The sequence below is a fragment of the Eptesicus fuscus genome, chromosome 14, assembly GCF_027574615.1.
Source record: "Eptesicus fuscus isolate TK198812 chromosome 14, DD_ASM_mEF_20220401, whole genome shotgun sequence".
NCBI classification, from domain to species: domain Eukaryota; kingdom Metazoa; phylum Chordata; class Mammalia; order Chiroptera; family Vespertilionidae; genus Eptesicus; species Eptesicus fuscus.
This window is the reverse complement of record NC_072486.1, coordinates 83,072,437-83,094,744: the sequence shown is the minus strand read 5'-3', so window position 1 is coordinate 83,094,744 and position 22,308 is coordinate 83,072,437. Positions and strand designations below refer to the sequence as shown.

The following is a 22,308-nucleotide window of genomic DNA, read 5'->3' as shown; positions in this document are numbered from 1 at the left end:
AGAAACCGTGGCACTGCCTCCCAGAGTGTCTGCACCATCGGCGTTCCTGCCAGCAGCGCGTCGGCGCCCCGCGCCCGGTCCTCGTCAGCACGTGGTGCGTCAGTGTCTGGATGTGGCCGTGCTGATGGGCGCAGCGGCATCGCATCGTGGTCTTAGCTGCATTTCCCTGGCGACACGATGGGGAGCGTCTTTTCACGCTTGCTCGGCTTACCTGCTGAGGTGTCTGTGAAGGTCTTTGGCCAATTTCAACAGGGTCGTTGTTTTCTTATTGGTGAGTATTAGGAGGTTTTGTATCTTTAGATAATAGTCACTTGTGTTTTGCAAATACTTTCTCCCAGTGTGTGGCTTGCCTTTTACTCTCTTAACAGTGTCTGCAGAACAGAAGGTTTTTGGTTTTAACGAAGCCCCGTTGCCACTGTTTTCTCTTACAAATTATGCTTTCGGTGCTGTGTTTACAAAGTCACCGTTGAACCCGAGGCCCCTCCATCTGCTCCTGCTCCCCCAGGCGCGGTGAGTCTGGAGCTTTACACTCAGGTCTGCCTTTGGGCAACTGCGAACGGTGCACGCTCCGTGTCCAGACGCACTTCCTGTCCCTGGATGAGGCCCGTGCCCGGCCGCACGTGCGGAGGACACCGCCCGCCCCTTTGAGAGGCAGGTGGCGCCGCTCCCTCGGGGCCTGACGCCGCACCTCTGAAGCGCAGGGGCGGGACGCTCTGCTCAGCGGGTGTTGAGGTTCCAGCGCCTGCACTCGGCCTAGAACGTCACGTTCAAAGGCAACACCCCCCAAGCATGCCGCTCGGCCCCAGTGCGGAGCTTCTGCTCCGTCCACGGCCACATCCCTGCCACGGAGCCCAGGCCCTGATGGCGCTCACCCTGAGGGGCCACACGTGGCTGTGACACGGGATTCACCGCTTTTCTGTTTGTCACCACTTTTCTTGAAGGACAGTTCTTTGTTGATATTCTCCATTTCCCTGCAGTTATCTGCTCAGAGTTCTTTTTTACTATTGGCCAGTTCAGTTATGTGTATTTTTGTTCATAGCTCAATTCCTTAAGAGTTCAGATTTTTACTCTTAGTGGTATTGTTCGTTTGTATCTGTTAAATTTCCACAGAAACTGTGGTTGTTTCCTTTATCACTGTTAATTTTGGGTAATTTGGGGGTTAGGGTATGTTGTTTTTTCTTTATTAGACTCCAGCTCATGGGTAGTTCATCAGTTGTGCTTCCCTTTCACAGTTTGTTAACTTATGTTTGGACTCTATTTCTATTCCTTCTCTTAACTTTTAACCATTTACTTCTGACTCCTCGACCTGAATGCCTCCTTTCCTGTTGGCCTTCTTCTCCTGTGACAATGAAACCCTGGGCGCCAGGCGGCAGGCTGCGGGCCGCGCACAGCCTCCCCACACGGCGCCAGCGGGTGCTGTAACCACAGGTCACCGTCCTCCTCTGCTCTGCGTGCGCACTAGGAAAGGTGGCCTTGTCTGCCCAACTGACGGCAGAGTTCTGTATTCTGTGGCTTTAATTTCTAATTTTATTAGCTCACGATCAGAGAATGCACCCTGTCAGGTTTCACTATTGAGAAATGGTGAAGCCTTCGAGGCCCCGTATCTGACGAGTTAGGTTCCTGTTTCCAGAGATTGATCAGCTGTGCTGAACAGTCTTTATGAGGTGGCTAAGACTCTGTACGTCCCCGTGTGGGTGAGGGAGACGCACGTCAAATCCAGTCCGACTGGCTTTGTGACTTCTTTCTTAAAGTCGATTTCAGAGAGGAAGGGAGAGGGAGAGAGAGATAGAAACTTCAATGATGAGAGAGCATCATTGATCGGCTGCCTCCTGCACGCCCCCTACTGGGGATTGAGCCCGAAACCTGGGCATGTGCCCTGACCAGGAATCAAACCGTGACCTCCTGGTTCATAGGTCGGCGCTCAACCCCTGAGCCGCGCCGGCGGGACGCTGTGTGACTTCTCATCAGGACAGCGGGACGATTGAAAGCACCTAGACCACAGGTGCTGGGAGGCGGCCGGTGCTGCGGGCCAGGTCCCGGCAGGGGTGGCCCTCAGTGCTCTGCCATCGAGGTTTGTGTCTGTCCTGCCGTGGCCGCGTGTCCCTTCTTCCTCATAAATGTCAGTGGTGTCCGTTCTTTCTTGGCACATGGATACTCTGCCTTCATTTTGGTTTTTTTAACATTAATATATAATTAATTTATCTCACTTACAAAATAGCTTTAACGTTGTATATTGTCGTTGTGCTAACACCATGGCCTTCCCTTATTTCTGCCTACATTTACCTCATTCACTCCCTCTCCATGCTTAGTCCTGGAGAGCTGCTTTGTGTGGGATGCGTTTCTTGTAGGCCTCGGTGCGTTTGTCCTAACAGGATAATTCAACCTACTTACTTTTATTGCAACTAGAGGCCCAGTTCACGAATTGATGCACGGGTGGGGTCCGGTCGACCCGGCCCCAATCAGGGCAGATCGGAGCTGGGCTTGTCGGGAGGAGGAGATGGCGGGAGGTTGGCCAACCAGCCCACCCTGATCAGGGTCCGACCAGGCCCAGGCCAGCTGGGGGAAGGGGCTATGGGTGATTGGCTGGCAGGCCCCACCACCAATTGGGGTTGGGGGCTGCTTGGGGGTGGGGCAGGCCATGGGGAGGGGCTGTGCGCTGTGGGCCAGCCAGCCCCACCCCTGAATGGGGTGGGGGTGCCGATTGGGGGCCAGCAGCCTGGGGGAGGGGCCATGGGTGGTTGGCCAGCTGGCCCTGCCCCTGATCAGGGTTGGGGGGTCGATCTGGGGTGGGGCTGGCCAGGGGGAAGGGCTGAAGGCTTATCAGGGTGGTGGGGGCCTATTGGGGGCTTGGCCGGCCAGGGGGAGGAGTTGCAGGAGGTTGGCCAGCCAGCCCCACCCACTATTGGGGTTGGGGGGTGCGATCAGGGGTGGGGCTGGCTTGGAGGAAGGGAAGGGGTGTTTGGCCAGCTGGCCCTGCTCTTGATCGGGGTGGTAGAGTCTGATCAGGGGCAGGCTGGCATGGGGGAGGGGCCACGAGGTTGGCCCACCGGCCTCATGCCCTGATCAGGCCAGTTCGCTGGCCACAGTGGGCATCATAGCCATCAGTCATTATGGTCATTATGGTCTTATGGTCACTGGATTTTTATATCCTACCTAATAAAGAGGGAATATGCTAATGGACCGCCCCGCCCTGAAAGATGGCAGCGCTCACAGCCAATAAGGAGGGAGTATGCTAATTGACTGCCACGCCCTCAAATATAGTGGCACCCACAGCCACAAGATGGCGGCACCCAGTCCCCTCAGCCCCCCCAGCCGCCAGGGCTGGCCCGAGGCGCAGGCAAGCCTCGGATGGCGGCTGCCCAGCCACTCAGGGCCACCTGAGGCTCAGGTCACCAGGGCTGGCCAAGGCTTGTACTGACAGCAGTGGCAGCAGCAGAGGTGTGATGGGGTGTCGCCTTCCCCTGATCGCCGGGTCACCTCCCGCCCCTGAGGGCTCCCGGACTGTGAGAGGGGCAGGCCGGGCTGAGGGTCCCCCTCCAGTGCATGCATTTTCATGCACCGGCCTCTAGTGTATAGATAACTATGTGTGTTTTTATTTATCCTATTTTATGTTCCTTCCTATTTCTTTTGTTGTTTACCTTCTGCCGTGTAGATAATATTCCAGTCTGGTGTATGGGGCTCAGAGGGTATAGTCACTGTTTCTAGTTCTTCAGACTTTTCAGAAAGAATTCCGACCTGCATGTTTCTTATTACGCTTCAAGAATGAAACGAACTCTCTTGTCTTAGAAAGGCAGCTGAGGAGACCTAACTCGTTCCACACTTTATAATGTGGAGACCTAATTTACGTTCATGGGTGCTTTTATAAAAGGCATGTGCTTACCAGAATATGTACATATCTGGAAAAAAAAAAGTCTGACAAAATTCAGAACGTAAAACTGCGAGAGCATGCAGGGGAGAGAAGGATCTTTTGGGGCAGCTTTGAGGCCTCACACTGAAAATTATCAGAAAATGTGTCATAGAATATGGCTGTTTATTCAGATGCCTTTTAATTAAAAACACACATCAGCTGTCCCTGAAATTTGCATTGGGAACGCCAATTACACGGTGAAATTGGGGCAGCTCTTGTTGTGAGCCCTGGCCGTGGCCTTGCTGTCTAGAGATGAATGGCAGGAGGCGGACCCACTTCTCGAAGCCAGGCCCTCCTCTCCCTCCCGCAGCGGCGGCTAAAATCATCACTGCGTTTAGACTGCCCTGGCTGCCGGGCGGCGGAGGCACTCACAGAAAGGGAGAGCCGAAACGTTGACTCCAGATATTGAGTTAATGGCAGTGGGCCTGGACCAGTGTCTAATGGAAATAATCTGAAAAATGATTTGGAGATTGAAGCTACGTGCCTTCCCTGCCGCCGCCGCCCGCCGCTCTCTGGGCCTCGCGGGAGGCGGCAGACTCAAGGCTCGTTTGTTTCCTCAGTTGTGGCTGGGAGACTGGACACAGGGATTTTCGGGGAGCCCAGGCCTGGGTGCCACGGGCTGACCTCTCAGCTCCTGGGGCTCTGCCCGCGTTTGCCTTTGAGGCTGAGGCTGTGGCGCCTGCCCCTCCCCAGCACATCGGAGAGAAGGCCCGGCGGGCCAGGTGTGGGCGGGATGTGCGGCCTGGCCCTGAGCACCCATAGGGGCGGGCAGGGGTGGTCTGTGCGGTGGGCAGGGGTGCTCTGTGTGGTGGGCAGGGGTGCTCTGTGCGGTGGGCAGGGGTGCTCTGTGCGGTGGGCAGGGGTGCTCTGTGCGGTGGGCAGGGGTGCTCTGTGCGGTGGGCAGGGGTGGTCTGTGCGGTGGGCAGGGGTGCTCTGTGGGGTGGGCAGGGGTGCTCTGTGCGGTGGGCAGGGGTGGTCTGTGCGGTGGGCAGGGGTGGTCTGTGCGGTGGGCAGGGGTGCTCTGTGCGGTGGGCAGGGGGTGCTCTGTGCGGTGGGCAGGGGGTGGTCTGTGCGGTGGGCAGGGGTGGTCTGTGCGGTGGGCAGGGGTGCTCTGTGCGGTGGGCAGGGGTGCTCTGTGCGGTGGGCAGGGGTGGTCTGTGCGGTGGGCAGGGGTGGTCTGTGCGGTGGGCAGGGGTGCTCTGTGCGGTGGGCAGGGGGTGCTCTGTGCGGTGGGCAGGGGGTGGTCTGTGCGGTGGGCAGGGGTGGTCTGTGCGGTGGGCAGGGGTGCTCTGTGCGGTGGGCAGGGGTGCTCTGTGCGGTGGGCAGGGGTGGTCTGTGCGGTGGGCAGGGGGTGGTCTGTGCGGTGGGCAGGGGTGGTCTGTGCGGTGGGCAGGGGTGGTCTGTGCGGTGGGCAGGGACCCCGAGCACCCGTGGGGGTGGGCAGGGGTGCACGTGAAAGGACCCCGGAATCTGTCTGGCGGCCGGACACCGGCCTGGGAGCGCGGAAGTGCGTGGAAAGCCCCGGCCCCTCTCAGGATGCAAATGCGCAGCCCGAGGTGTCTCTCAGGGCCCTGCTGTGGCTGCACAGTCCTCCCTCACGTCCCTCTTTAGAGTAAACGCCAATTACAGGGAGCGGCTTGTCCTGTTGAGACGCGCTGCTTCACAGTCCAAGGTTTTGTGAGGCCGAACAGGGCTCCAGTTCGGAAGGGCCTGGCCGGACCTCGGGCGCGGGGCAGGCGTGTGGGCGCGGCCTCCGGAGGGTTCACTCCGCTGCGCCGCGCTGGCTCGGAGCCGCTGCGGGACAAAGCGAGTGGGCGGGAAAGGCCAGCGAGCGGCGGGGCCTGGGAGCGTGGGTCGCGGTGAGCGTGAGCTCCTGCTGCACGCGTGGCCGGCGATTTCCACACCGATCTACGAGGCGCTTTACACACTTCACAGCTGCCAGAGGTGTGGCTCGAACCCACCAATTAAATAAGTTGCGCCTCCAGGAGTGCAGAGCGGTGGGGGCGGCCTCTCGGGGGCCTGGGGCCTCCGGTTCTCTCCGTGTGCTGAGAGAAGTAGATGCCGGACTGACTGTCATTTAGGAAATAACCAAAAATGCTAGAATGTGAAGGTGTAGAGATACACTCTGCAACATGTCAGCTTCCAGAGGCGCTGGAATTCTAGGAGGTCCCGAACCAAGTGAAAGCAGGACCCTAAGTGGACACTGATGACCTTCTCTTGAGGGCATTTTCCAAACATTGGCTTTCACACCTCACAGCCGCTTCACACCTCACCTGCTAGCTCACAACTCACAGCCGCTTCACACCTCACCTGCTAGCTCACAACTCACAGCCGCTTCACACCTCATGGGCCGCATTTACACCTCACCAGCCGCTTCACACCTCACCTGCTAGCTCACACCTCATGGGCCGCATTTACACCTCATGGGCCGCATTTACACCTCACCAGCCGCTTCACAACTCACGGGCCACTTCACACCTCATGGGCTGCTTCACACCTCACAGGCCACGTTCACACCTCATGGGCCACTTCACACCTCATGGGCTGCTTCACACCTCACCTGCTGGTTCACAGCCTGTGATCACCAGCTGCATTCACGGCCTCATGGGCTGCGTTGATGGCCTCGCCAGCCTCGCGGGCTGTGGGGAGGAGGCGGGGCTGGGGGGTCACCTCAGAACAACGGCGAGCGTCTCCACTGGCCCAAGGGCTTCCGTGCTCAGCACTGGGGTGCGGTGGTGGGGCGTGGGCTCACACCAGGGCTTTGAACACAGTCGGCCTCACAGGAACACGCTGTCCCATGCACCTCCACGTGGCCCCTAAAACCCAAATGAGGAAGTTAGCTTAGAGAAGGAAGCACACATCCTCGCTGGAGGAACCCCGTGTTCTCTGTCCTCAAAGGGTTCCCACAGTTAAAATCCCAGGAGTTTACAGCAACATGCTGGAGAGCAAGGAGCCATGAGCAAAGGGCGGCTGAAAGGATGGACAAACAAACCCAAGGGCACAATGAAGAGACCTTGAACATAAACTTACGTGTTTTCATGTGTAAAGGAACCCACAAGAGGGAGGTAACATATGAACCAGAGATTCATAGCCTCAAAAATGACCAAAAATACTAAAACAATAGAATTTTTAAATGGAAGATAAAATAGAAAGTTTAAACTCAAGAAATGAGTGTAAAAGCAGATTAGATATAGTTGAAGAGGGCATGCGTGAACTGAAAGATAGAACTGGAGAAATTATCCAGAATGCAGCCTAGAGAGATAAAGAAAATAAATGCCTGATATTTAAAAGTAAGGAGTCTTAGAAGACAAGCTACGACCATCTCATACACATTTAGCAGGAGTCCCGGGACAGGAAGGCGTCGAGAGGTGCTACGTGAAGACACAGTGGCTGAAAAATGTATGTCACCGATGGAAATGCCAATTCTCAGACTCTGTAAGCCTACTGGAGCGAAACATTTCTGCATCTGGATTCACAACAGAGAGGCCGCGGACCCCCGACAAGGGCGGGATCTTAACGCAGCGCAGAGGAGCGGAGGCGGTCCAGCGGGAAGAGCGGGCCTGGTGGCGGTCCCGCAGCCGAGCGAGTCAGACGGTGGGAAGAAAGGCCTTCCTCCTTCTGAGGGGAAACAGTGTCAACCTAGAATTATACTGAGAAAATGTCTTTCAAAACGAGGACTTAAAAAGAGCTGAATAAAGACACTTTCAAATAAATGAGCTTGTCACCAGTAGATCCTCATTTAAGTTCATTCAGAAAGGGTTACTACAGACAAAAGACGAGAAGCCCCCGAGGAAGGTGTGGGCTGCGGAGGAATAATGAGCAGAGGAAGAGGCAGCTGCGGGCCTGGGTCCGGCCGCGAAGCCCCGAGGGTGCGCTGCGTGAGGCGGTGCCGCAGTGCGGTGGGGCCGGCAGCTGGCCTAGGCTTAGACGTGGAGCCGGAAGACGGGCGGAACTTTCTCAGACGAGGGCTTGCTTCTTGTGACCAGCGAAGACAGGGGTTTCCTGAGGCGGAATCTGCTCCTGGCGAAGACTGGAAACACGGACTGAGCGTGCCAGACTCGGTCGGGGGAGCAGCACAGGGCGTGAGGGGCCGGACCCGCCGGACGCTCTGCTGCGGGGAGATGCTCTCCAACAGCATCGCTGCGGCGAGAGGCCTCCGCGGAAGGCAGACTCCACGGATGTCTGGTTTTAAGAAATGACACACCTAGAATTATACTGAGAAAATGTCTTTCAAAAATGAGGACTTAAAAAGAAGAGCTGAATAATGAGACTTCAGCAGGCGCCACCCTGATCCGCCAGCAGCCAACACCGAGGTCGGACCCTCCTCCAGCAAAAAGGTTGCCATTCAATGAAGGCTCAGGTAGTGGCCAGCACTTCCCAGCAATAAAGTGTTTTTCATTAAAGCATGCACGTTGTTTTTTCCGACATGATGCTCGCGCACACTTAATAGACTCCATGGGGTGTGAACATTGCTTTTGTACGCCTGCAGCTCCCTTGCTTGCGACACCCACGTCGTTGCGGTGGCTGGACCCAGCCCGGGGCTCTGAGGTCCACCCAGAGTGCAAACCTGATGCAGAAGGGTGACTTAGACCTCACTGAAATTTAGAAAGCCAAACCACAAACTGCGGTGAGGTCGTGGTAGCCCACACGCCGACAGTGTCCGTGGGGGGCGTTTAAAGACTCCTGCAAAGCAACAGGGAAAAGCCGGCCCGGGCAGAAGCAGAGGAAAACTCCTGTAGGAGGAAGCGGGCGGTGAGCAAACAGCGGTGCTGCGCCTGGTTGGCAATAAAAGGCGTGCAGGGGAGGCCACGGAGATACATGTGGCATCTGCCAAGTTGGCAAAGATGTTGAAGTCTGACAGAGTGAGGCTCTGCAGCCATAGAAACTCCTAGAAAACACTCGAGGGCATGGACAGCAGTGTGGTGGTTGCCTGGGGTGGAAGCGGGTGCAGGAGGGTCTAGGGGGATAAATCGTGATGGACCGAGACCTCACTTGGGGTGGTGATCTCACAGTATAGTGTCAGGTGATGTGTTCTGAAAATGTGCACCTGAAACCCGTGTAATTTCGTTAACCAGTGTCACCCCAATACATTCAACTAAAGTAATTAAATGCATTGCTTTTTTTAAAAGAACTCTTACAAGCTGATGGTAGGAGTGTCACTGATGCCATCGCTTTGGGACTCTATGTCCAAGTGACTCCAGAGAGGAAACCTCCTGTGTGTGCCCGAGATGGCAGTCACTGGACGGGCAGGAAAAGGAGAAATAACCCAGTGTCCACTGAGCCGGACAGCTGGCTGGAGAGATGGATCGTGTAACAGCCACACGGCGTGGACACGAGACCCACGGGACATGCAGAACAAAGGAGCCCCAGACACAGGTCGGGGGGAAGCCAGTCAGAGAGGAACATGCTTAAGTTCAAAATAAGCAGCAGACATGGGTGAAAAACTCCAGAAAAAGAATCGATCTAGCCGAAACCGGTTTGGCTCAGTGGATAGAGCATTGGCCTGTGGACTAGAAGGTCCCAGGTTCGATTCTGGTCAAGGGCATGTGCCTTGGTTGCGGGCACATCCCCAGTAGGGGGTGTGCAGGAGGCAGCTGGTCGATGTTTCCCTCTCATCGATGTTTCTAGCTCTCTATCCCTCTCCCTTCCTCCCTGTAAAAATCAATAAAATATATTAAAAAAAAAAAAAAAGAATCGATCTACCCAGAATTCAGGGGATGAGTGGGTGGGGCCACAGGGCTTAGGGTATCGAATGTAATTGCTTTTTTATTATTGAACTAATTGAGATGAATTACAAATGTAATTATGTTTCATTTCTTTTTCTGAGTGTGGGTATCATGGGCATTTGTTGTCTTATTCTTTGTAACCAACATATATTTTATAAGTACTCCATGGTATCTAATATTTCATTAAATGCAAGTATCCTATATAATAAAAGGCTAATATGTAAATTGTCCCCTCGGAAGTTCGACCAAGAGACCGGGAGTTTGATCACTTGCTATGATGTGCGCTGACCACCAGGGGGCGGAATGGAACATGGTGGGCAACCAGCAGCAGCGGTGGGGTGCTGAGGAAGGAAGGGAAGGAGGAGGTGGGGAGGCCGGGAGGTGGGGAACCTGATCGGCCCTAATTGCTGACCAGGTCTAGGGACCCTACCTGTGCACAAATTTCATGCACCGGGCCTCTAGTAAACTATATTTTTGAATTACAAATTAACGAGAAAAATTTCTAACTATCAAGAGAAAGTCATCGTGGCCTTAGCTGGGTGGCTTAGTTGGCTGGAGCATCGTCCTGTCCACCAAAAGGCTGTGGAGCTGGTCCCCAGTCGGGGCACGTGCAGGAGGCAGCCTGTTGATGCTTCTTTCACATTGACGGTTCTCTCACTCTCCCTCTCTTTCTCTCACGTTAATAAAGACATATCCTTGGGGGGGATTTAAAATAAAAAGAGAGAGAGAGAGTCATCATGAGCTGACCAGGGACATCCTCCCCAGGAGCACGATGCGTATTTAATTAAATGGTGGTTTATACGCACGCCAACAAGCGCACATTTAGTTTTTCTACCAACTCGACTTCGCTGTATCTCAGCAGAGTGCGCCCTGGTTATTTCTGTTGCTGGGTTGTTGTAGGCGCTAAGGTGGCCTCTTCAAACAGGCCTCCTCCAGGTGGCGTGGCTCTGCAAGGAGGCTGCCCTCTGCCATGACCTCCCTTTGGTGGTCAGACGGCAGGTACACAGGGTCACGGTGGTCAGAGGGCCCAGCGCGCAGGGACACGGTGGTCAGAGGGCCCGGAGCTCAGGGACACGGTGGTCAGAGGGCCCAGCGCTCAGGGACACGGTGGTCAGAGGGCCCAGCGCTCAGGAACACGGTGGTCAGAGGGCACAGCGCTCAGGGACACGGTGGTCAGTGTGCTGGGCGCTCAGGGTCACGGTGGTCAGAGGGCCGGGCACGCAGGGTCACGGTGGTCAGAGGGCCGGGCGCGCAGGGACACGGTGGTCAGAGGGCCCAGCCCTCAGGAACACGGTGGTCAGAGGGCCCAGCGCTCAGGGACACGGTGGTCAGAGGGCCCGGCGCTCAGGGACACGGTGGTCAGAGGGCCCGGAGCTCAGGGTCACGGTGGTCAGAGGGCCGGGCGCTCAGGGACACGGTGGTCAGAGGGCACAGCGCTCAGGGACACGGTGGTCAGAGGGCCGGGCGCTCAGGGTCACGGTGGTCAGAGGGCACAGCCGGTGCTCAGGGTCACGGTGGTCAGAGGGCCCGGCGCTCAGGGTCACGGTGGTCAGAGGGCCGGGCGCTCAGGGTCACGGTGGTCAGAGGGCCCAGCCCTCAGGGTCACGGTGGTCAGAGGGCCCAGCCCTCAGGGTCATGGTGGTCAGAGGGCCCAGCCCGCAGGGTCACGGTGGTCAGAGGGCCCGGCGCGCAGGGACACGGTGGTCAGAGGGCTGGGCGCGCAGGGACACGGTGGTCAGAGGGCCCAGCCCTCAGGGTCACGGTGGTCAGAGGGCCCAGCCCTCAGGGTCACGGTGGTCAGAGGGCTGGGCGCGCAGGGACACGGTGGTCAGAGGGCCCAGCCCTCAGGGTCACGGTGGTCAGAGGGCCGGGCGCTCAGGGTCACGGTGGTCAGAGGGCACAGCGCTCAGGGACACGGTGGTCAGAGGGCACAGCCGGTGCTCAGGGTCATGGTGGTCAGAGGGCCCAGCGCTCAGGGTCATGGTGGTCAGAGGGCCGGGCGCGCAGGGACACGGTGGTCAGAGGGCACAGCCGGTGCTCAGGGTCATGGTGGTCAGAGGGCCCAGCGCTCAGGGTCATGGTGGTCAGAGGGCCGGGCGCGCAGGGACATCAGGCTCGCTTTGCTGGTGCGATGAGACCCCAGGAGGCCCCCTTTCCCTGCAGCAGAAGGAGGTGAACTCCGGCCCCAGCAAAGGGGCGGCAGGGTGCCCCTTCCTCTCTCGGTGACCCTGACCTTGGGGAGTCGTGTGGGGAATGCACTCAGCTCCGGGCAGGGGGAGGGTTACCTGTCCTGGGATGTGCCCCCTCCAGGGCTTGCCCTGAGGGTCAGCTCCACGGAGCCTCCTTGTGCTGCTGTCACAGCCGGTGCCCAGTCAGGTCCATGCTGTGTGGCCTGGCGAGGACGCCGTCACAGACCTGAGCTTGCGAGTGGCCGCCAGGGGCCGCCTGAGAGCCCAGCGGGCCGTCCTCGGGTCCTGCTCTGACACTTGCACTTGGAAACTGGAGCCGTCACCAGCCACAGCTCACAGGCTGACTCTGTTTCTAAAAATCTCATCATAGTGTAGTCCTTATTTTTGAAAACAGGATCTCTGCAGTCCCGGCTGCGGTCTCCGTCTAGCTGCCAGCCAATGCAGCGCGGTGTCACCCGTGCGGTCAGGTGCGGCCCAAGTGCGTGCGCGAGCACGGTGAGCAGATGTGCAGGACGGCAGGCCCGCCGCGCACGCAAACCGGCTCCGCCACGGCCACTGGCACAGCCGGCACGGACACAGGTGGACTCCCCGCCGGGAGCGAGCCCTCGGGCTGGGCCCAGGTGACAGTGCCCCGTAGTCTCTCCTCCCTGCACCCTCCTCCCCACACCCTCCTCCCCACACCCTCCTCCCCACCCCCTCCTCCCCCACCCTCCTCCCCACCCTCCTCCCCGCACCCTCCTCCTCCACCCTCCTCCCCACCCCCTTCTTCCCCACCCTCCTCCCTGCACCCTCCTTCCCACACCCTCCTCCCCACCCTCCTCCCCCACCCTCCTCCCCGCACCCTCCTCCCCCACCCTCCTCCCCACCCTCCTCCCCGCACCCTCCTCCTCCACCCTCCTCCCCACCCCCTTCTTCCCCACCCTCCTCCCTGCACCCTCCTTCCCACACCCTCCTCCCCGCACCCTCCTCCCCCACCCTCCTCCCCGCACCCTCCTCCCCCACCCTCCTCCCCACCCTCCTCCCCGCACCCTCCTCCTCCACCCTCCTCCCCACCCCCTTCTTCCCCACCCTCCTCCCTGCACCCTCCTTCCCACACCCTCCTCCCCGCACCCTCCTCCCCCACCCTCCTCCCCGCACCCTCCTCCCCCACCCTCCTCCCCACCCTCCTCCCCGCACCCTCCTCCTCCACCCTCCTCCCCACCCCCTTCTTCCCCACCCTCCTCCCTGCACCCTCCTTCCCCACCCTCCTCCCCACCCTCCTCCCCGCACCCTCCTCCTCCACCCTCCTCCCCACCCCCTTCTTCCCCACCCTCCTCCCTGCACCCTCCTTCCCACACCCTCCTCCCCGCACCCTCCTCCCCCACCCTCCTCCCCGCACCCTTCTTCCCCACCCTCCTCCCTGCACCCTCCTCCCCACCCCCTTCTTCCCCACCCTCCTCCCTGCACCCTCCTTCCCACACCCTCCTCTCCCACCCTCCTCCCCGCACCCTCCTCCCCGCACCCTCCATGCCACACCCTCCTCCCCGCACCCTCCTCCCCGCACCCTCCTTGCCACACCCTCCTCCCCACACCCTCCTCCCCCCAGCCTCCTCCCCGCACCCTCCTTCCCACACCCTCCTCCCCGCACACTCCACGCCCACACCCTCCTCCCCACACCCTCCTCCCCCACCCTCCTCCCCGCACCCTCCATGCCACACCCTCCTCCCCGCACCCTCCTCCCCACACCCTCCTCCCCACACCCTCCTCCCCACCCTCCTCCCCACCCCCTTCTTCCCCACCCTCCTCCCTGCACCCTCCTTCCCACACCCTCCTCTCCCACCCTCCTCCCCGCACCCTCCTCCCCGCACCCTCCATGCCACACCCTCCTCCCCGCACCCTCCTCCCCGCACCCTCCTTCCCGCACCCTCCTCCCCGTACCCTCCTCCCCGCACTCTCCTCCCCGCACCCTCCATGCCACACCCTCCTCCCCGCACACTCCACGCCCACACCCTCCTCCCCACACCCTCCTCCCCCACCCTCCTCCCCGCACCCACCTCCCCCTCCTCCCCACACCCACCTCCCCCCACCCTCCTCCCCACACCCTCCTCCCCACACCCACCTCCCCCCAGCCTCCTCCCCACACCCTCCTCCCCACACCCTCCTCCCCACACCCTCCTCCCCGCACCCTCCTCCCCACACCCTCCTCCCCACACCCTCCTCCCCACACCCTCCTCCCCACACCCACCTCCCCCCAGCCTCCTCCCCACACCCTCCTCCCACACCCTCCACTCCCACACCCTCCTCCCCACACCCTCCTCCCCACACCCTCCTCCCCACACCCTCCTCCCCTCACCCTCCACGCTCACATTCGGTGGCAGGAGGCGCAGTCACTGCTCTCCCAGGGGCAGGGTGGGGCCTCCCCCGCTGGCGAGTGGCCGTCCTGTGGTAGGCCGGGGAGTCCAGGCAGGTCCTCCTGCTCCTGCCATGGCCGCTGGCCCCGCCGAGGGCGTGTGGGGGACAGGCTGCCTTCATGGGGGCTGAGGAGAGCGGGGCTCACAGGGCCCCAGCCCGGCGCCCTCCACTGCCCCGCCCCCCACAAGGAGCGGGTCTGGCTGAGACCCTCCCTGAGGACAGGCGGCTGCAGGACCGGGCCAGGCAGGTCCTGGGCGTCAAGTCTGCCTCCTCCATGGCGGCTCCTTCCCGCCCTGCCCAGGCTGAGCCCACGGCTCTGAGCCCCACGGCTTCTGAGGGAGGGGCTGTCCAGCCGCCTCCACAGCTGCTGCCCATGTGGCCCAGGGGCCCTGCTGGTCTCAGTGACGGGGACGGTGGTCAGTCAGAGGCCCCTGAAGGTCATGGCAGCTCCCAGGCTCCCTCCCCGCCAGGCCCCTGGGGTTGGGGACGTGGCCGAGTGGACGAAAGTTTTGATGGGAAGGTGTGCCTCCTCGTGGGGTTCACCCTGAGCGGTCCCCGCAGCCCCCTGGACAGAGGGGTCTCGTCGCACCCCCTTCCAGGTCAGAGGGGCGGACACGGTCCCTCCACACAGCCACGTCTTAATCCCGCGGGATGCTGGGAAAACTGCCAAGTGCAAAAGGTGTCCCGGTGAAGTGAAGCGTGAACTCGGCGGCCGTGGCGGGGTCTCGAGGGTGTGCAGGCTCTGCCCCTCCGGCTCATTGGCATACGGTAGCCTTCATCTAGGGGTCAGCGTTAGGGGGCTTCTCAGTGTTGGGAACCCTCGTCTCCATGGAGACCAAACGGCATCATCGCTGTCCTATCCTACTTAAGTAGCTGCTCCCGCCTTGCGCCCTGCGCCCTCATACCCAACTCGGGATCCGCCTGAGACTGCCAGTCAGAGCTGACCCTGGATGGCACATCTGGCGGAAGCAAGGCCTACCTGCCCCCGAAATGCCTCCCCGTGGGCTCCACGCAGCACCTGAGCGGCAGGTGTGTGCAGCTGCAGAGCCGCGCCGAGGCGGTGCGTCCCTGGGGGCGGATGTGGATGCCCGGCCGCCACGGGGGTGCAGGGCAAGGCCGCGTGGCTGTGAGGATCGCAGAGGCGGTGGATGGTAGGCTGTGAGAACAACCTTGGAAAGGCTGTTGGCGGGTCTGGAGTCACAAACGTGTTTATTTTAGGCGAATTCAAGATAAAGATAAAGACAGGCCAGGCCAGGGTAAACCGTGGCACGTCTCGGAGAAACGCCAGCACACAGCTTCTCTGGTTTGTCCTCGCTGCCAAGGAGGCATTTCAGAACAGCTCTGCGTGCTGAAGGCCGGCCCGGGCTGGGACGGGGCACACAGCCCTGCCCCGCGCAGCTCTGAGCCCACGGGGACGAGCCGCCGCCCCGCCCCGGGAACGCGCCCGGGACTGGAGACCCGCCCGGGAAGAGCCAGCAGCCTGGGGCCTCCGAGAACTCACTTCCCGGCGCCTCCGGGCCCTGATGGGGGTGAGTTCCCGTGGCCTGAGGGAACCCCGGAGCTGGATGAGGGACGTCGCAGGATCTGGAGAGAGTTATGTCAGACGGGTGGTGCCCACGCTCGGAAGGCCTCTGAGAGGCATCTTGGGAATGGGCTTCATTCCCTTCTGAGAGCCGGGGGTGTGTGGGGGCCCCGCCCAGCATCCTTGTGGGAAAATGAGGAAATGTGTGCAATGCCACATTTCGTGAGTAGATTGACCACGGGACACCGATCCTAGGTCTGCCCTAATCATGTGTGTGAGCGCACATGTGTGCACACATGTGTGCATGCACGTATGCACCAGTGTGTGCAAGTGTGGAGGCTTGTACATGTATGTGTGTTGTGTGTCTGGATATATGTATGTAATTGTGTGACATATACTAGAAGAAAGGTAAATGTTTGCATGTGCGCAAGTGTGCTGGCATGTACACGTGTGCATGTTATGTGTGTGTGACTATGTGTGTGCGCATGTGTGCGTGTGGTCTGTGTGGTCACATGGAGGAAAACGCAGGTTGTCCTTGCGGGAGGCGGTTAGCAGCTGCGCTCGGTGAGGGCTGTGGGGGGACGGGACAGCCCCAGCGCAGCCGAGCGTCACAGCAGGGACACGGGGTGCGCTGACTCAGACTGCGGTGATGGCGCTGCCCTGTCCCCCTGCACACCTGCGCAGCAGGGGCCATTCCTGGAGGCCCTTCCAGACCCTGAGCCGCGGGCCCTTCTGTGCATGGGCATGCCTGGCCCCTCCTCCCGAAGGACGGTGGACACGGGAGCCGTGTGCCCAGGACTCACCCCTCCCCTGCGTATCCCTTCCCAGCCCTCACAGACACGCAGTTCCACTGCACTCCTGTTGGACGGCAGCCCAGCCCCTGGCCCCTGACCCCTGGCGCCCCGAATGGGTGGGTGGTCAGTGAGAGGGAGGGAGGCTAGTGCTCTCATTCAACCTGGCTCAGCTCCACTGAGCCCAAACCCTCCATGTTCTGACTCGAAGGGTCCAGGAGACAGGTCTGCGCAGTCCCCAGGTGAGGGTGCGGCCTGGTCTGTGGGGGTGGCGGCAGCACAGAGGCTCCGGGAGGGAGTGAGGGTGGGCCTCGGAGAGGCGGGGCAGGCCCGGCAGCAGGCTCCCCTGGGGAGCTTGGGGTGGGGACTGCTGTGGGGAGTCCCTGGATGCGGTCACAGCGGGAGGCCGCGCCTGTGCAGCCGGGATGCAGACGGAGTGTGTGATCCGGAGCTTGTGGGCATGTCACAGCACCAAGCAGCAGGCGGGCCGGCGCAGAGCAGGTTCCATAAAACCACTGGTGAACCCTGCCACGCCAGCCCTGGCGAGTGCGGCACCTGCAGTCCTCACACCACCCATGAGTGGGCGCCCAAACGCATGGTTTTCCTGCGGGAAACAGGCGGGTGCATGGGGGTCTGGCCCGGACCACGTTTTCCCAGGGCTGAGAAGGTGGCGGCTGCTTCCGTCAGGGGCCTGGGGCCAGGAGACCAGCCTGGGCCGCGGGGAGGTCGGGCAAGGCAGGTGTGTGGGGGACACGGGACGGGCCTGGAGGCCCTGCAGGCAGGAGGCCGGGATGTGCAGGAGGGAGACCCCACTCGGCGCCCGCAGTGCCAATGGTCACGCCTGCTCCGTGGATTAGGCTTTGCTGCAGCACAACCAGGTTGGCGCCCTGCCCCCATGCATTGTCCCGAATGGCTGCTGACCCCGATCGTCACTGGTGCCGGGTCCTGAGCCCGAGACACCGGCCGCTGCAGCAATGGGTGGAGAGCCTTCAAAACCCACTGCTCTGCCCCGGCCCGCGGTTATGCGCGTGCGCGGCTCCCGTTCAGTGAGCGTGCTGCGCTCACAGCAGACGGTGAGGCCGGTGCCAGGCTCTGTTGAGCGGAGCTCTCTCCACTCCAGGCCCCACTTGGGCCTGGCACCCCACCACAGTGTCAGGTGCTTTGGGGTTCTGTTCTATAACTGGAGGGGCTGATGGGTAATTACCCAAATGTGAAAAATATGTTCATTTGTTCCCAAGACGATGGAGAGGCCCAAAGTTGGGGGGAGGTGATGGCGGGCTCGTCTGGCCATGAAGGTCCTTGCGCCCCCAGCTGCGCCCAACAGGAGGGTCCTCGCCATCCCACAACCGCCGCAAATTCTGGTTTTCCTTTCCAAAGTGGCGGGGCTTCACCCCAAACACCTTCCACAGAATCACAGTCACAGGCGTCGTGACAGCTTCCTCCTGACAAAGTGGGGTACTGGTCTGCAGTGTGAGCGGGGCAGGTGGGCCTGAGGTGTGGGCCGGGTGCTGAGTCTGAGGTGTGAGCCGGGTGCTGGGTCCGAGGTGTGAACCGGGTGCTGGGTCTGAGGTGTGGGCCGGGTGCTGGGTCTGTCGTGTGAACTGGGCGCTGGGTCTGAGGTGTGAACTGGGTGCTGGGTCTGAGGTGTGAGCCGGGTGCTGGGTCTGAGGTGTGAGCCGGGTGCTGGGTCCGAGGTGTGAGCCGGGCGCTGGGTCCGAGGTGTGAACCGGGCGCTGGGTCTGAGGTGTGAGCCGGGTGCTGGGTCTGAGGTGTGAGCCGGGTGCTGGGTCCGAGGTGTGAGCCGGGTGCTGGGTCCGAGGTGTGAACCGGGCGCTGGGTCTGAGGTGTGAGCCGGGTGCTGGGTCTGAGGTGTGAGCCGGGTGCGGGGTCTGAGGTGTGAGCCGGGTGCGGGGTCTGAGGTGTGAGCCGGGTGCTGGGTCTGCGGTGTGAGCCGGGTGCTGGGTCCGAGGTGTGAACCGGGCGCTGGGTCTGAGGTGTGAGCCGGGTGCTGGGTCTGAGGTGTGAGCCGGGTGCGGGGTCTGAGGTGTGAGCCGGGTGCTGGGTCTGAGGTGTGAACTGGGTGCTGGGTCTGAGGTGTGGGCCGGGCGCAGGGTCTGAGGTGTGAGCCGGGCGCTGGGTCTGAGGTGTGGGCCGGGTTCTGGTTCTGAGGTGTGAACTGGGTGCTGGGTCTGAGGTGTGGGCCGGGTGCGGGGTCTGAGGTGTGAACTGGGTGCTGGGTCTGCGGTGTGAGCCGGGTGCTGGGTCCGAGGTGTGAACCGGGTGCTGGGTCTGAGGTGTGAGCCGGGTGCTGGGTCTGAGGTGTGAACCGGGCGCTGGGTCTGAGGTGTGAGCCGGGTGCTGGGTCTGAGGTGTGGGCCGGGTGCTGGGTCTGAGGTGTGAACTGGGTGCTGGGTCTGAGGTGTGAGCTGGGTGCTGGGTCTGCGGTGTGAGCCGGGTGCTGGGTCTGAGGTGTGAACTGGGCGCTGGGTCTGAGGTGTGAACTGGGTGCTGGGTCTGAGGTGTGAACTGGGTGCTGGGTCTGAGGTGTGAACTGGGTGCTGGGTCTGAGGTGTGGGCCGGGTGCTGGGTCTGAGGTGTGGGCCGGGTGCTGGGTCTGAGGTGTGAGCCGGGTGCTGGGTCTGAGGTGTGAGCCGGGTGCTGGGTCCGAGGTGTGAACCGGGCACTGGGTCTGAGGTGTGGGCCGGGTGCTGGGTGAACTGGGTGCTGGGTCTGAGGTGTGGGCCGGGTGCTGGGTCTGAGGTGTGGGCCGGGTGCTGGGTCTGTCGTGTGAACTGGGTGCTGGGTCTGAGGTGTGGGCCGGGTGCTGGGTCTGAGGTGTGGGCCGGGTGCTGGGTCTGAGGTGTGGGCCGGGTGCTGGGTCTGAGGTGTGGGCCGGGTGCTGGGTCTGCGGTGTGAACTGGGTGCTGGGTCTGAGGTGTGAGCCGGGTGCTGGGTCTGCGGTGTGAACTGGGTGCTGGGTCTGCGGTGTGGGCTGGGGCGCCTGGTTTCTGGGCCCGGACTCACTGCTGCAGCACTCACCATCCTCTTGCTGATGTGGGGCCTCGTTCTCGGAAAGCCCTCCTCGTGCTGCGTCAGAGGCCAACTAGGGAGGCTCTGCCGAAGCTGAATTATGGAGAGGAGTGAAGTGCACCCGCCCCCGCTCCCAGGAGGCCGGCCATCGGCCTGTTCCAGTGAGCACATCATGAACCCTGTCATTTTGATCTAAAACAAGACCTCGCTCTTGGCAGCCACGTCCACGTTGTTTCTCCCAGCAGGTCCGTGGGTCTCCTGGGACGGCACCCCTGCTTGGAGCGGGGAGCGGGGGACGCCGGCCCTCAGGTCTCCCTCTTGCGGCTCGTGCCCAGCGTGGCGCTGGGACCGGGCGTGGCGCAGGGAGAGCACCGCCGTGTCCAGCGGAGGACAGGCCCCGAGCTAACCCTGTGCTTCTTCCTCCCAACAGTCAGCAACAAGGACCAACTGGAGCGGTCGTCGGGACTGAGGATTCTTCGGGCCGGAGTGGGGCCGGTGAGTGGCTGCGGCTGCCCGGAGACGCGTCGGTGCGCGGCGTGCTGTCCGCGTGGAGGCCTGCGTCGCTGCCAGTGTGGGCTCCAGTGACGTCGTGTGGCTGGGGCGGCTGACTGGTGTGAGCCGGTGCTGGGTCATGGTGTGAGCCGGGTAGCCGTCTGATGGTTGAGATGCCGGTGCCGGTGCCGGTGCCGGTGCCGCATAATGTGACTGTTTTTGGTGGCCTTTGAGGAAAAGCAGTCATAGTAAGAAAAACAGGGAAACGGCCAGAACAACGTACTTCCTCGTTCCGCTGATGGTTAACTGTGTGCACGGGAGCGGCCGGGGGTCCCCGCCCTCGGGGACTCGGTGGGAGTCCTGGTGTCTGTTACTTCAGGGCGTGTTGGAGGCGAGGCGCTGTGGCACGGATGCTCCCACGATGGGTGCAGGCCGCAGCCTCGGGGCCGGGCGTGGCTCCGTTGGTTCTGGACGGAGGACTTGACCTGACACGCGGTCAGCAAGTGCAGCTGCCGGCTCTCGCCTCCCGAGGCCCGCGGGGCGTCCTGGTCCCCTGGCAGCTGGAGGAACCGCTAGGAGGGGGGCTGCCGCTCCGAGTCCGCGTGGACCAAACCGCCTTTGCTGTCGCCGTAGAAACTAGGTTTCACGGCCTGGCCTTCTCGGACGCTGGACCATCAGGCGGCGGCCACGAGGGCTCCTTGCTGATGGCCGGGACCCGCCGCCTTCTTGGGGGAAATGTCCCCGCAGCCGCGAGCCCTGCTCCCACACGGTCTGACGGGCCGTTTTCACGCCCAGCGGCCCCGCGCTGACGGGGAGCAGGCGTGCAGGCCGGCGGCTCGTGCTCCTGTGACAGCGCAGGGCGCACACGGGCTGAGAACCTGTCAGAGGAGGGGGGAGAGCTGGGGCCCCAAGACCGCCTGTGCCCGCCGGAGGGCAGTTTCCGCAGCGCCAGGCTCCTGGTGTCCAGGGTGGGGGGAAGCCACCGGCGTCAGGAGAGAGCTGCGGCCGGGAGCCTCGCCCTGCCCGGAGCGTCTGGCCGGGCGGCGGCGGGAAGGGTCTGTGGCTGGGAGGCGGGCTCCGCCGGAGGCCTGAACCGGGGGACAGGGGGGTTCCTCTGACTGGAAAGGACTCTCCTGCTTCTCAGGGGCTCGAGGGAGGGCGTGACGATGGAGTCAGTGCTGACCACTCGCTCTGGCCAGCACGGCTTCCACAGGTACCCAGGCTCGCTGCTTCCTGGCACAGGCCCCACGCTGGTACGGTGACAGCAGAGTGGGTACGGTGACAGCGGAGTTGGTTCGGTGACAGCGGAGTTGGTACGGTGACAGCGGAGTTGGTACGGTGACAGCGGAGTTGGGTGACAGCGGAGTTGGTACGGTGACAGCGGAGTTGGTACGGTGACAGCGGAGTTGGTACGGTGACAGCGGGGTTGGTACGGTGACAGCGGAGTTGGCACGGTGACAGCGGGGTTGGTACGGTGACAGCGGAGTTGGTACGGTGACAGCGGGGTTGGTACGGTGATGGCGGGGTTGGCACGGTGACAGCGGGGTTGGTGCGGTGACGGCGGAGTTGGTACGGTGACGGCGGGGTTGGTACGGTGACAGCGGGGTTGGTGCGGTGACGGCGGAGTTGGCACGGTGACGGCGGAGTTGGCACGGTGACAGCGGGGCCGCAGGGCAGGCCTGGCGCTGGGCTGGCTTGGGAGAAGCTGCCGCCCCCACCCCGGGTGAGGCACCAGGGTCAGGAAGTGGTAGCCTTGTCTCCTCACCCTCCCCAGCCTCACGGGGGTCCCTGCTGCTCCCACTCCTGTCCCCAAAGCCCCGCCCCCACGTCAGGGGACCTGGGTCACCGATCCTGCATGGGCCGGGCAGCTCCGCGGTTAGACCCCTCCTGTTCGGCGAGGTTGTCTTCCGCTCTCTCTGAGCACGGCCTCCCTCCCAGAGACACGCTTCCCCCGACTCTCGGTTTCCTCTGTCATCCGAGGGGCGTCACAGCACCCCCTGGCTGAGGCGGCGATCCCCGAGAGAGCTGATGTCAAATGCCTGACCAGCAGCCTCTCCACATCCTCACTCTTGGCCCCGTCGCCGTGGTCACCCTCCCAGGAGCCCCCGTGGACCCTCTTACCCACCCTGCTCCTCAGGCTCCCCACCATCCCCTCACCTCTCACCTCTCACCTCTCACCTCTGGCCACACCGCGCAGGTCCTCTCCCCTGCGTCTGATCTGCGATGAAGCACAGGCGTTGCCTGTCGTTACTGTACGTTC

The 22,308-nt window shown here is 61.8% G+C and overlaps 1 protein-coding gene across 1 annotated transcript in view; it reads left to right on the top strand.

The window, feature by feature from the left end:
* PTPRN2 (protein tyrosine phosphatase receptor type N2) overlaps nucleotides 1-22,308 on the top strand; it is a 428,035-nt gene that overhangs the window by 220,866 nt on the left and 184,861 nt on the right. The window contains exon 14 of the mRNA XM_054726069.1: nucleotides 19,987-20,051. Coding sequence (XP_054582044.1) covers nucleotides 19,987-20,051 — 65 coding nt within the window. The remainder of the gene's footprint in view (nucleotides 1-19,986; nucleotides 20,052-22,308) is intronic.